General features: G+C 39.9%; 1 protein-coding gene across 1 annotated transcript in view; it reads left to right on the forward strand.

The window, feature by feature from the left end:
• The first annotated feature begins 3,341 nt into the window (after positions 1–3,341).
• Positions 3,342–15,256, forward strand: part of LOC133995297 (potassium/sodium hyperpolarization-activated cyclic nucleotide-gated channel 1) — a 70,362-nt gene continuing 58,447 nt past the window's right edge. The window contains exons 1-2 of the mRNA XM_062434638.1: positions 3,342–3,697; positions 11,150–11,573. Coding sequence (XP_062290622.1) covers positions 3,342–3,697; positions 11,150–11,573 — 780 coding nt within the window. The remainder of the gene's footprint in view (positions 3,698–11,149; positions 11,574–15,256) is intronic.

The following is a 15,256-nucleotide window of genomic DNA, read 5'->3' on the forward strand; positions in this document are numbered from 1 at the left end:
TATGCAACATTTTTCTCTCTCTCAGTACCCCTCCCTGCCCCATTAACTGTGTAACTGAAGTTACACAAGCGTTGTGTAGGGTAAACAGTTGGCATGCCAACTAATCCAACCCAACACAAACCCAGCAGAGAGAGAAAAAGCAACAAAAAAAAAATCAAGGGATGTCTGTTTCAATTAGGATAACATTTGGATCATTACATAATAATTCACCACCAAACATGCAAAATATCGCAGCTAATGTCCTCTCTAGTGATGTACACAGCCAGCTGAGGTTTTGTGTGGCGATGAAAAGACTGTGCGGGGGCTCTGTGTGGGTATGTAATGCCGTGCTGTGGAAAGAGACTTAACCTTTCTGAATGGTGATATTTGACTCAGCCAATAGAATGATTGAGTTAATAGTGTTTCTATTGTTTTTTGTTTTTGTTTTTTTAATGTGGATTTCATAAAAGCTGGTACTAAATGGTTGAATATATTTATTTATTTAAAAATCAATAAAACATTTTAATGCGATTTTTAATTCACAATATAAGTCAAGGTAAAATTTACACAGATAAAAGTCTCTCAAAGATGAATTTATTGGTATACGGTGTAATCTTTTTCCTCTTGTGACATCATCAAAATTTTAATTTGTCTAACAGTTTGCGTATAGCCAAATACCTGCAGAACTATTGACATTCCCATCAGCCTCAGCTGTACTTTGTGTTTAATGATTATTAGCTAATGTTCAGATGCTAACACATTAAGATGGTAATCATTATACCTACTTAAACCTGCAGTGTGGAACTCCTGTCTCCCCCTCCTGGCAGTGCGACTAGTAGTTACCTGGATGCGAGTACATGTGTAAGCTGGTCCGCCTTGCAGCTGTAAAATGCAGGATAAATTATTTTGAGTGTCACAACCCCTGAAAAATTACTATTTTTTAAAATCAGAATTTGATCCATTCTGTCCGATAACATTTGCTTACTTCTGGTTAGCTGGAAACCAATCACTACTAGTTGATGTAAACACATCATTACTGGTGTGCCAGCGTAGGAATGTCATACCACACATGAGATTTAAAAACTCTGTATACTGTTAAATACAGAGAGATTTACCTGGCGGTGATGGGCTTAATCAGCACTGCCTGAACTCCTTTGGCAAGGGCAGCACCCCAGGTTTAACATCAGCATGTTAGCATTGTCATTATGAGCATTTTAGCAGCTGTGCCTAATTACAGCTTCACCGAGCAGCTAGTGTGGCTGTAACCTTCAGTTTTGTTTCATTGTACTGATATCAGGAGATACATCACAACAGCACCATATTAAAGGGTGCACTTAGTACATTAAAGTATTAGGGAAAAAACTGTGAAAATGTATTTATCACATACCCATAGCATTATATAGTCTCAACTATAATAACTATAAAATAAAAATACTGTGCTTTTAATATTTGTCATTATCTTAAATCATCACTTCACTGCATTTCAAAGGGAAAGATTGTATATTTTTATTTAAACTACATTCATATAAAAGCTATTGTTAATTACTTGGGAATTAAGCTTTTACATTAAAAGAAAATCTATATCTGTTTATTTGTTAACGAATCAGTAATAATGATCCAATTGCATAACAATGACAACCACTATTCTGCATAATGAGTACTTTCATTTTGCTTTTTATTTGTAGTTAATTAGCATTTTAAACTTTTATTTGTAATTCTTTTTTTGTTTTTGTTTAATATTGTTACTTTTACTAGAGTAAATGATATCATAAATAATTGTTTTTCTTCTATATGTAATTGTATGGCAATCAAACATCTAATCTTATTTTTATGTCAGTATGCTTGACATGGAGGTGGTAGCATTTAATGCATTACTGCAGCTTCAACCAAATGTAAAATATTCTGGATCTTATGTGTGTACTGCATTTCCATAGGTTTAGTTGAGCAGATGGATTTGTGTGTCATGTGTCATGTGTCATGTGTCATGTGTACGATGCCATCATGGGGAAAGCATGAGCTGGGGTGCTCTCTGCATGCTCTCTCTCTCTCTCTTTCTGCATCTCTTCATCCACTTTCCCAAGCCAGTTATTTTCATCCTGTCGTTCCTTCAAATACCATTACTCATCCTGTTTGCTCCATGCTTCTGCTTTGCCCATTATCTATGATAAATATTCCTCCCCCATCACTTCATTCCCCTGCTATTTTCTTAGAGCAGTTTCACTGTTTTGTAATTCAAATCTCCCAAATTGTCCTCCTTCAAGTTTACCATTTAATCTTACTCAGTGTAGGTCATTTCTCCTCTTTTTCTTTTTCCCCTTCTTTTGTTTATCAGTAATCACCTTATTTTATTTGAACTGGTGCCCTCTGTGAACATTGTTGGTTTATAAAAACAACAATAAACCCACTAATTTAATTAGAAATGTCTGGATGAACATGGTGTTTGAAAAAAACTAAATTGTTTTTATTTAAACAAAAATTGAAGATTGGTGGGAAAAATGAGACGTTTAAGAGGGTGTAAGAGGTCATCCCTCCATTTATACAGCATCAAAAGGATTTTAACTATTGCCTTATTAACTCTGGTTTAAAATGCACCATGCAGGTGATTTTATTTGGAGCATATTGTCTACTTGCAAGTTGCCACAAACAAGTAGCTTGCAGACTACAATCAAACTCTAAATGTTGGCTCATATCAGCAACACCTTTCAAGGTGTGATTTCCACAAAATGTTCATGTAGTTTTCTCACATGACCAGTGACACTAAGTATGATCACGCAGACATAACAATATGTTTCACCGTGTTGTCTTCTATTATCACTCCTCAGTAGGAAACAAACCTGCTGCCAGCCAAGCCACAGGAAGCACACATTGTGTATCAACTGATTTTTCTTTTTTTCTTTTTATAAACAAGAAGAAAAAGCACGTCTTCATTGACTTCATATATCACTGAATTACAATCGATCTGTTCCCATGACGTTGGCTTCCTCCTGTCATGTGTGAAACTGGTGACATATGAGGATAGAGGAGGGTGCTATCATGAGCCACATTATGTAAATAAGGTGCAGGAGCATGTGCCAGTTAAACCGCAGTGCCGTGCGAAGTGAGACGAGGCAGAGGCTTTTGGACGGTAGGAGCCGGGGCCGTCGGTAGATGGCGGTAACCCAAGAAACCTGATCCACCGGGCTCTCTGGCACTCTGTCTCAGTTTGCAGCACTCGCGTTGAAGGCAGAGGAGCTGAACAGTTTGAAGGACATCAAAAGAAACAGGAGAGCCCTCGGCGGGTCCTCTCGAGTTTTACGCACAGTCCTCCCGAGCAGGAGACGGAACGCTTGGCCACAGAGAAAAACGGGAAAACTAAGAACACCATGGAAGACAAATCTAATTCGTTCTCCAGCAACAAGGAGGAGAAGGCGGATGGGAATAATGTTTTTCAGAGGCAAGACTCGATACAGAAAAATAACACGGGGAGCCAGAACATGAAGGACCATGGCAACTCAGTGGGCTTCAAGGGGGAGAGGGAAGAGGCCATGGTCGGGTTTGACGATCTGGAGGGGGCGGCCAGGCAATCTGGTTTTATGCAGAGGCAATTTGGGGCGATGATGCAGCCCGGAGTCAATAAGTTCTCCTTGCGTATGTTCGGCAGTCAGAAAGCCGTGGAGAAAGAGCAAGAGAGGGTTCAAACGGCCGGATACTGGATCATTCATCCATATAGCGATTTTAGGTAAGGGCTGGAAAAGACACCTGCTCACCCTCCCCTCCCTCCCTTTTTTTTTATCCACCCCTCCCGTCACCCTAGGGTCTGCAAGCTGTACACTTTCACACATAACGCTCTGTCATCAGCACACGCACAGCCTGCCCCAAAGCGCTAATCTACCTCTGTATTTAGGCAATCGGACTTCCGCTGGCTGACGGCTTCACTGTCAAAATGTGCTTTGCGAGTGTGTGTGTGTATGTGTGTGTTTCATTGCGGCATTTTTATTATAGCCTAATAGAGAGGGATGTGTTAAGGCTACAAAGGTGTATCAGTGTGAAATGTCCTTGGAAAAAATGATGGTGAATGTCATGATTTGAAAATACACACACACACACACACACACACACACACACACACACACACACACACACACACACACACACACACACACACACACACACACACACACACACACACACATTCTGGTTGTTGCACACTTAACAGCACAGTGTCAGGTCCTCATTGCGACATATTCAGCCTCTGTAGGGGCGACAGTACCTGCACACAACGTGACAATGCCGATGCACCATCACGGTTGTAAACATTTCATAGGCGGCGGTAAGACGACTGGGCCTGTTTGCAAGAAAAAAAAATGCACAGAATGCGGTAAAAATCGTGTAGGGGAACGATTAAGGGGAAGATGGCCGTGGTTTTTGAATTAATGAGAGGAAATTGATCATGGAATCTAATCATAGGCTATAATTACAAACATGTGACTAGACTAATGTGTGGGTGATATATTTTTTAAGCTGCCCTGCTGAAGAAATGTGATGGAATGTGTTTGTTTTAAAGGAGCTGCAGAAGGATCATGCCACTCTTCCTTTCTTGGCATTTTCTAAATGCCACAGTGACATGATTGGCCCACAGGCTGTTTATTTTCTTTGGCATGCTATTCTCTCACCTAAGCAAGCCAAAAGTGCCATGTCCTGTTGTCCCGAAGAAGTGAAACTGCCTGGTGAAAGAAGCAACGACTCGACTATATCATCACACATTCATGATAAGCATTGTAGCAAATTTGCCCAGCCAGTTAGAGTGTAGACAAACAGCCTGCCTGCTCTAATTTGTTGAACATTTGAACACAATGCGTTCAAATGGGAAACAGATGAGATCAGGTACAAGCAGGACTGGTTCTCCACAAGCTGCTTGTTTACAGTTCACCACCTCACCAATTAAGCATCTCATCTGGCCCATTCTGTGCACCAGTGTCCCCTGGCACAGCTTGATGGTGACAGTCATCACCGTTTCACTGCTGTAGCCACATGTAAAGTGCCAGGACCGTTGTTTCCTCTGCCTTGAACATAGAGCTGTCCATGGTCCTGAAGTCAGAGCAAGTCTGGGTATGCACCACTCTGGTTCTTTCAGTTTTCTGCTGCTGATCCAGAGCTGGAGCTTGTTATGTAAGCTCAATTCCAAGCTAAATAATTGGTGCACTAAAAGTTGCAGTTGTGCTTCCACCCTCCACCTTGTTTTGACAGACAGATTGCATTGATATAGTTTAGTGCAGTAATGAAATACAACACAATGGGCATGATGGCTCTAACCACCTGAATATACACTGGGCCTTTATTTTCCTTGCACCTCTACAATTTCCTTGCACTTGCTAGGTAGTTGCTGGGTAGGCCCAGGATAATAATGCTAACAAGGATATCCTGCCCTCACCCACACAAAAACAAAGGCATATGCACATGCCGTGTGCACACATGCACACACAGATGTACAATAACGGTGGGGCAAGGATTAGTGGCACAACACAACAGTCAATGAGCTTAGCAGTCTCTGAAAACAATTATGTAAGGAGATTGACCCCCTCTAAAAGATGGCCAAAGGGTATGACATGAATAATTCAGTAATATGCATACCTTCTTTATGGTTATTACTTATTGTATTAATTAATGGTTGTCTTAAATGTATGGGTTACATTTTCTGCACTGTTACTGCAATGAACAATTGGGGGATGAATGACCTAGAAAAGTGCTGTAAATTGTAAATTTAGTAAATTGTTGTAGTGAGTGATTATGGATCAGAAATAACAAATAATAATAATGGTAATGATGCATTTAATTTGTACCGCACTTTACATTCATAGTGAAACACAAAGTGCTACAGTAATAATAACATAGAACACACAACATATAGAAAATAGCAACAAGAATTAAGAAAAAGCTTTCCTGAATAAAAAGGTTTTTAGGCATTTTTTAAGAGTCTAGGGTCTGTGTCTGAGATGGTTAGTAACAAGCCTGGTGCAGCAGAGCAGAAGGCTTGATCCCTCATCGTGTGGTGCTTAGTACTAGGGGCCCAGAGGAGTGAGCTGTTGGCAGATCTGAGGGTGTGGGTGGAGGTTTGTGTTATGATCAGTTCCTCTAGGTAGGGAAGTGTCTGTCCGTTCATAGATTTTTATGTTAGTAGCAGGACTTTGTAGTCAAGCCAGAGGAAGACAGAGCCAGTGCAATGAAAAGAGAATTTGTGTTATATGTTTGTGTTTTTGCACTTTTATCAGGATCCTGGCAGCTCTGTTTTGAATCTGTCAGTGTTAGGGAGGGGCAGAGTTTAGATATGGTAGAAAGAGGTTATGCATAGATGTCTTATATGGTCCCCTAAGGGGTCACACCTAACACCCATATTAGTGACTGAGGAATAGAGGGGGATATCCTGGCTGTCAAAGGTGAAATAAGTTATGGGGGATAATTGAATCTGACGTTGAGTGCCAATAATGAGAGCTTCAGTTTTGGTGCTGTTTAACTGGTGGAAATGTATACTCATCCAGCCCTTTATCACCTTAAGACAGGGTTTGGGGCAGCATAGCAATGAAAAGACATCCTACATCTGCTGATGACATCCCAGGGGGAGCATTGTAGAGGGTGAACAGAATGGGGTCGAGAACCGATACATGTGGTACCACAAGTGACAGGGAGTGATCTAGACCTGCATCCTCCCAGTGAGACATACTCAGTCAGAAGTGCAGAGTCTGACAGCCTAATGGTGGTGTGTCCTTTAATTTCTGCTGTATTAGAAAACATTTCACTAACTCAGGCTGTTGAAAGCCCCCTGAGGGGCCTTCGTCATGACATTTTCCAAAGGGCAGTTTTTCAGAGGAAGTCCTTGTCCTCTAACCAGTGTAAAGACACAACCCTTCCATGCCAGAGAGATTGTGCCTTCTGGCTTGAAAGTGGTACTGTGAGGTAATACCCCAGCACTTTAAGCTACCTAACATGCTGGTGCATAGATGATAGACAGCAAGGGTACTCTTTGCTTGGTAGGTCACCTTGTATTTTGGCTTAAAAGTTAATCTGTTCTCATCTGTAGGGCTTAACTTAACAACTTAATTATTTTTTTATTTTATTATTTGGTTTTTGCTATAATAATGTATCACTAGCTATAATTCACTGTTATAATATTATATTATACATTTACTTTTATTCTTTTTTATACTGTGGCAGAACCTTGTATGACCAAAAAAGAGAAAAGAGAAAACAAAAAACATTGTACAGTCTTTTAATGAAAAGTATTACGTAAGTACAGTCCATGAATGACACTACTATTCACACAGGCTTTATATTGCTTTGAGGGAGTGTTTGAAACTCAATATCCAACACATTCTTTGTACACAGTGGCTGCTTAAAGATTAATGGCAGGTTAGTAATATTCATTATTCATAGATTTTTAGAGAGGCCTCATGCCTGGTCTCATACACCTCTGGTTATGCTAAGGAGATGCCTTTGTCATAGTCTAAACGACTACTCTTTCATAGTCTGTTTTTAAAGAGGGTGTTTGTTTGGCCAAGACACATGAGTTTGTTTTAGCCATTATAATTATTATATGATCATAGTTAAAATGCCACATTGCTGTTCTTGCACACAGTTTATTTCACCATTAAAATTTCTATATCTATATTGGTGTTGTAATAATGTGAAAATAAGCTGCTCCTGCTTTTTTGGAAATATATCCAGGTCATTAATAATAACATACATTAACAATATTAAAATTCCATTCCTCAATTTGAAGATTTATATGCCCCACATTATAAAACTAGTATAATTGTTTCTTCATTGACTGGGTGTCTACAGGCACACATTTTAAAATACTGCATCCCTACATGTACTTCTTAAAGATTCAATGACAGGCTAAAGAGAGTTGAATAGAAATGTAGCACAGTTTAACTGTTAGACTACAGATTGGATATGGTCGGGCTATGCTGAGTAAGACTGTGTGGGGTTCCCTCTGTTGCTTGGCAGGAGTGGTCTGGCATTGATTATGATGAAGCACTTGTTGTAGGGAGGAAACCTACAGGAAGAAATGAGTTGGCTTGATACAGAGCAGGATTGTTGTGATGGTAATTGTTCCGCCTACACTGGTGCTGGTTGCACTAAAGAGCAGCAGGTTCTCTAATCTACCACAGCAGTGATGTCTATGATTGCCAGCGCGACATGGTTTGTCTTTTTTGGATTCTACAGAAAGTAGTCCAAGGGGGCTGTTGTATAGTGAGGCATGTGTCATATGGTTTTTTTTGGTTTGACATATCATTTTGTGGATATATATTTGGTTGAGACATGCTCCATTCTTTCCCAATTAATAAAGAGGCTGAAGCAAGACCTGGGTCCGCTACTGTGCTGGAGCTGGTAGTGGGCGTATTGCTTAAGAACCAGGTGATGTGAAAGTTAAGAAGGTGCACTGCAGGAGCAGCCAAAAATGAAGCAGGAGTTAAACAGGGGTCTGAATGCACTGCTGGAGTTGGAAATGGGTTTACAGCCGGTTGCACTGCACTCGGCTACTTTTTTAGCTGGGGTTGTGTGCGTTCTCAGAGTTGGAGCGTTGAAGCACGAGCTTAATACAATGATGGATGCAGTTTTTGAGCAGTTGTTGTGGCTGACTGCAATGACACGCTTTGTGACTGGCTCTTTAAAAAAGGGGGCACTTGCCTTAGATTTGGCTTGAAATGAGGAATGTACATCTGGACTGCTCTACATTTTTTAGGGTTTTCATGCCTTCTTTAAGTTTGTGAGTAACTACCTTCTCATGCAGTATGTTTTGTTTTGTTTTGCTTTATAGTTTCTAGTTCAAGGAGAGAAACACAATGTTTTATTCATGAATAAGTTGGCGTCCTAGCGGTCATGTACAGTATAAATGCCACATACTCAAGTCATGAGAGAAATACATATCTAAGAGATGTGTGCTCTCAGTTTTTTGGATTTGTCGATACCAGAATGGAAGACATCCAACATTGCTAATCCTTGGAGCATAGTAATTAACAGATGCTGGCAATGAGCTGTTGAGCAGAATCAGGATGTTTACTTGTGGTAAGCCAGCTATAAGCATAAGCTATGTGGTTTCAAATTAATTGAATTTGATACTATATTATCAATGTAGTTAGGTATTGCATTGTTTTCACAAAATTTAAATAAAAGAAATAAAGTCAAAGTGTTCCAACAGCTATGCTTCTTAATTACAGACTGATTAAGTAATCTAAAATAATTTATGTTTTCTACAAACTGAAAGAATTTCCAAACATATCTTTATAATCATGGTTTATCTTTGTTCCTTTTTCCCTCAGATAAAAATAGACAATCAATTGAAATGATTAATTATGGTGGATGTCTACACTGCAGCCTCTTATTCAAACATGTTAATATCTATGACAAAGAAATAACCTACCCTATGATCCTCATGATCATTGTCATTGTTTCATGTTGCTACCATTAAGACTTGGTAGTCTTAATGGTAGCATCATCTACTCTTCTTTGATGTCCCAATCAAGGTGTTGCAGTAAGTCACGGTTCTCCATATGAAGAGCCCACTTCACAGGCCTCAGTTCAATGCCTGCTGGTGTAAAAATACCTGTGGTAGATATAATGAACCATCTAGATGACCGCTGTTTAGTTGAAGTGAAGACAATTTTCAGACACATGATCTGTGGATATTTATAAAGCCAAGGCCCTGGGTTAATTTATTCAAACAGATCCATTACTGGGTGGCCAGTCTGCCAACAAAGACAGGCAGCCTGCCAACCAGCCAGCCAGTCCATTTCCATCTTCAACAACAGCAATGGATGGATGGCAAGGCAGAGGCAGGCAGTCAGGCAGCAAGGATGGCGTCAGTGGAGAGTTTTTAGCACGAGATAGGATTCCTGAAAGCATCTATTTTCATTCATGGTTGCTCAGCCTTTATCGGAGCCCAGGACACTTCGTGAAAACCGCAGGGTGCTGATGAATCACTTGTGGCCCTGTTCATCACAAGACAGTGGGCAGGGACATTAACACAGCCATGCAGAATGAGAGGGTCTCATACTACAGGGCCCTACATACAGTAAGTGGTTGCACCATGTTTCTTGATGTCCTTAAATCATAGTTAACTTGAGGCCCTGACAGCCGAAAGACTTAAAAGAGATTTGGAAACAACTCAAGCATAATGTAACTGTCAGGGCTGCACCTGGTGTTGGCTCTCCTTAGTGGGGTAGCTTGTGAGGACATAACACCCTTTGCACAGCCACAGACCACAATTTTAAAGAATTTTCTACTGATTATTGCTTAAGACATATGGGCATGTCACATGTAATATAATATGTGCTGATTGTAGAACTCCCAGAGCAGGAAATAAGAGACATAACATTGTTTTTAGCCACGCTAGCGGAAGGGCTCTAGGGATGTTGGTCAGTCGGTCCACCACTTCGATCCACACTGAATCTTAGCAAATATTGGATTGATTTCTGTGACATTTTATAAGACATGCATGGTCCCAAGAGGATGAATCTAATCAAATTGAGAGATCCCTTAACTTTATCTGTAGTGCCAGCATGAGATTGACAATTGTGATTTTGAGTGAAATGTCTTGACAACTTTTGGATGGATTTTTATGAAACTTGGTTTTGACATTCACCATCCTAAGGATATGTGGTAATAACTTTGGTGATCACCTGACTTTTCATTTAGGGCCATCAATAGGTTTAAAGGTGTCTAATATTTTGGTAATTGGCCAAATTCCTGCAAAATGTATGACAGTCCCATTAGCCTACAACTGAACTTTGTGTTTGGTGCTAGTTAGCAAATGTCAGAATGCTAGAACACCAAACTAAGATGGTGAACCTGAAAAAAAAGCATGTTGGTGTTAGTATTCAGCTATTATTAAGCACAGCTATGTTTAAGAACAGCTGGAATGCTTTCTAGTCTCAGTTCTGCCTCACAAAACATATTCACATTTTCTGGAGATGGTCCAAGGTTGTGTTTTCATGCTGATAATTTCTTTTCAACTCTGTTTTGCTTTAGAAGTGGGTATGACATGTTTAATTCCATTCAGATAATCCCTTATATGTTCTTTTTTGCCTTCATTGACTATTTACCTTTTGTGTGTTACTCTCATATTCAACTGTCTCTAATATGATTTCTGCCTTGCATGACTGTAATCTTATTTGTGTGTGTTTCTCCACAGGTTCTACTGGGACTTGATAATGCTCATCATGATGATGGGGAATCTAATCATCATTCCTGTGGGAATAACCTTCTTCTCAGAGCAGACTACCACCACCTGGCTGATCTTCAATGTTGCCTCGGACACCATCTTCCTGGTGGACCTTGTCATGAACTTCAGGACAGGGATTGTCAACGAGGAGAGCTCCGAGATCATCCTCGACCCCAAGGTCATCAAGATGAATTACCTGAAGAGCTGGTTCGTCGTGGACTTTCTCTCCTCCATTCCAGTGGATTATATATTTTTAATAGTGGAGAAAGGCTTTGACTCGGAGGTATATAAAACAGCCCGTGCCCTGCGAATCGTCCGCTTCACCAAGATCCTCAGTCTCCTACGTCTGTTAAGACTGTCCCGACTCATCAGATACATACATCAGTGGGAGGAGGTGCGTATATTTTTGTCTTTACACATCAGTTAACAAAAAAAATATATAGAAAAAAGATTGATATAAAAACAGAGCCAGACAACGAGTCAGAAAGAGTTATGATGTATATTTTATTTATATTTCTGTGCTGCGTGGTTGTTCTTGCTCTTGCTGGGTGCTTTTCACAGCAGCACAGTATCAACCTTGAAAGGTTAATGCAGAGATATAATTGTGCACATATAAATCTAATAGGTGCTGTCAATCACCACTGGTCAGAAGGCTTATCTGGAGTAACAAGTCGTACTGTCAGTCTCAGCTCAGTGATGGGTGAAATTATTTCAAAATCAGAAATCAAAAGTAATTGCTTTCATGTTTCTCAGAAGAAAGCCTCAGTACCACCTGTATCGTAGGTATATTACATTTAGATTCAGGACATAGTATAATGTATTTAACTATTTTATCAAAAAAGTATCACAAAGTAAAGGGAATGTTAATTAGAGCCCAAATTAACTGCTTTCTGAGTATTTTGCTGGTGTGGATGTTTCAGACGCCTCTGGTTTTTTTTGTATAAACATTCACAAGGTTATACGCCACAGGACATAACTGAGAGAGATACATTATTACCCTCCATTGAGTCACTACACTCCCTGACTCAGACTATTTAACCAAGCTCTAGTCCTCTCCCTCTCCTGGTAATGATTTCATTACACTGACAGATCAAAAGATTGTGCTCTTCCATATCACGACTGAACCATTTCAGCCGACGGATGCATTGTAGGCATCACAGCCAAGGCACTGACATCACGTTTGATTTGAATAGTAGCTTGGATAACATGTAAATAGGTGGCCGCAACACGATTTTTAATGTGCTAGCCTCTCCCTCTCACCTCATCCTGAACGTCCTTGCCCCTCCGTCTCCCGCCCTTGTTGTTATCTGGCGGCTGTTATCCATGTTGTTTGTTACACCGGTAGAGGCGGTTGTGTTGTTGTCGGGGCTCAACCCGAGCTTACATTATTTAGAGTGCACGTACAGCATGGCTCAATGATATATCAGTATCACTGGAAGTGTAAAAATAGATCACTTGCTGTATAAAGGTGCATTTAGCAGCATAAATATAATGCACCCTAAAATATAAGCTTTTATAAACACTCTATTAGGTATATTTGTGAGAAGTATCCTGCCAGAACTTAGTGTAAATGCTACCATTGTGCACTGTGTTCAATTCCCAGCCCCCATGCTATGGATCAATGAACACAGAGCATAAAAAGATCATCTTTGTGCTCAAGCACCAATGAGGCGGCAGACTTTTATAATGTTTATGGTAGCTTATATTTTCCTATCAGTACTTGTTTTTAACTGTTTTATATTGCCCCTTAATATAAAATGTGGCATTTGAAAAACAAAACAAAACAACAAAAAAAAGATTCATGCTTCAGCATTCTTCAAGCTTTGCCAAGTATGGTTTTAGATTTATAGTATTGTAGGAAACACATCAGAAGCCATATTGTGAAAGTGAGCACCATATGGATCGCAGTTGCTTTGTGTTATTATTATCTGGACATGCACACTATGTGGGTAGTTGATAATGAATTTGGGGGCAGTAAATTACAGTATATTGCTATCTAGTTGGCAGAACCATACTGTATGCAGTGGGAGGATGAGATAGTATGGAGCAGGTTAGAAACACAAATAGTCACAAGGTTAAGGAAAATCTGCAGTGAACATGCAGGCAGGCGGTGTAGTATATAGGGATCTGTCATAATGCTCGTATACAACAGCAGAGCTTACAGCCCTGCACCCTCAGTTCCTCTTTGTCTCCATTCGTCTTTCTGCTAATCAAACTCTGCCTCTGTCCTCCAATGTGATTCTCTCCCTCTCTCCCCTATGCATGCTTTTTCTCAATCACAGTATGTCATCCTTCTGTAGCACTCTTTTTTTTCTCTCGGTCTAACTTTAGTAAATTAAAAAATAAAGATAAAAATGTAATATAGTTCTTTTGGGGTAACCACATTAAATAGACTCGCTGAATAATAAAACAACAGCGAATCAGACACATTCACAGAAGCTGTGAGAGGAAACAAAAAGGAACTTGGTGGAAAGATTCCAAGCTGTCGTAACATGTTAGGTGTAGGATGCAGGATTAGCGCTTTAATGGAGGGACAAACGCAGTCTCCTGCCATCATAATGGGTTTCAAGCAGTGAACCATCAATACATCCGCCCGGGATGGAGTCAGTTAGTTATTCAGTCAGTTAGTTTCAACAATAAGTCATCTTCCAGCCTGCATGTCCGTCATCCCTTCATCTGTTGTGTGCTTCCTGCCCCCATCCTCACTTTGTCACCATTTCTTCCCTCCATCTGTGAAGGAAAGCGAGACATTATTTCATCAGCGCAGGCTGGACAGTGAGAACTGGGCTAAGTCAGATCGTTCTTGTTAACACACTCTATTAGAGCGATTCATAGATGTTTTTCATAGACCTAAATGTGCACTATAAAGATGTCTGTAGCTGACAAAATGTAAAGTAATCATCCAAAAAAACATGATATCTTCACCTCATACTTACATACCACAAACTCAATTTCACAAAAAAAAAAAAATCAAACTCATATTCACAAGGTCCTAAATGGTAATGTACTGCACAATGAGATGATTACCTAATGTATTAGCTTATGTCTCATTTTTCTCCATAAATTCTCAGCTTGTGCTGGGTATTATGGTTTAACAGCTGAATGGCTACAGTATAAGTAACCACAAAGGACCTGGTGCATCTTATTTAAGCAAGTCACTCACTCGATTGTCACTCATTAGAAAGGAGTAGTAGACGTCTCCATCTGGCTGCGCCAATTAGTACGAAAAATAATGAAGAGAAATTATATATTGGAGGATGAGTATTACTTCTACTGAAATGTACAAGTAAAATTTGATATTTGGTTTTTTAGTTGAGAATTACATACATGTTGTACAGGCATTGACCCCAATGTTTCTTGGTGTTTGTGCTACTGGATGCCACTAGTTGTAATTGTATGTATTTTTCTGTGTGTTTGTTCAATCATTCATTCATTTGTTTGCTCACACATAATTATTGCAATATGCAGTGCTTAGGGAAATTGCTGCATACCGTGTGAAGGTCATGCAGAGCAGTTACTGCTCATCCAACACACTGAACAAAACAAACAAGCGCCAACCAAATGGGGGCTGGCATTCTGTACATTTACACGTCTCGATGTAACTCAGGACTTTGTCTCACCCGTCACATCAAACCCTTTTCCAGCAGCAGAAGGCGTCTGTTTTTTATCCAAAAAGCTTTCATAAACCCACTGTGTGCTACCTGCTCAATACCAAACAGCACACAGATAAAGTCAGTGACTAGCTTGTCAACATAGTTAAGCATTTAGCAGCTAAAGAACCAGATATTTCCCTCAGAAGTTGGAGGAAACTAAAACAGAGCTACAGGGAGAGTGAGTATTGGACATACATTCATCAGGTGGACAGAAACACCAAAATAATGCTGATGTTGCTCTGTGTCTGCTGAATGTACTATCTATATATAACCATCTGCTCACCTTTTCAACCTAAAAGATTATAATTTGTTAATGTTGTGTTTACAGCTTTCTGTTGTCTCTGAATGGTAAAAGAAGAACAAAAAATCAATTAATACTGCTATCAGATGTGAACAATTTCTACTCAATTCCCAGAGAACCCTG

The sequence above is a fragment of the Scomber scombrus genome, chromosome 15, assembly GCF_963691925.1.
Source record: "Scomber scombrus chromosome 15, fScoSco1.1, whole genome shotgun sequence".
Lineage (NCBI taxonomy): Eukaryota > Metazoa > Chordata > Actinopteri > Scombriformes > Scombridae > Scomber > Scomber scombrus.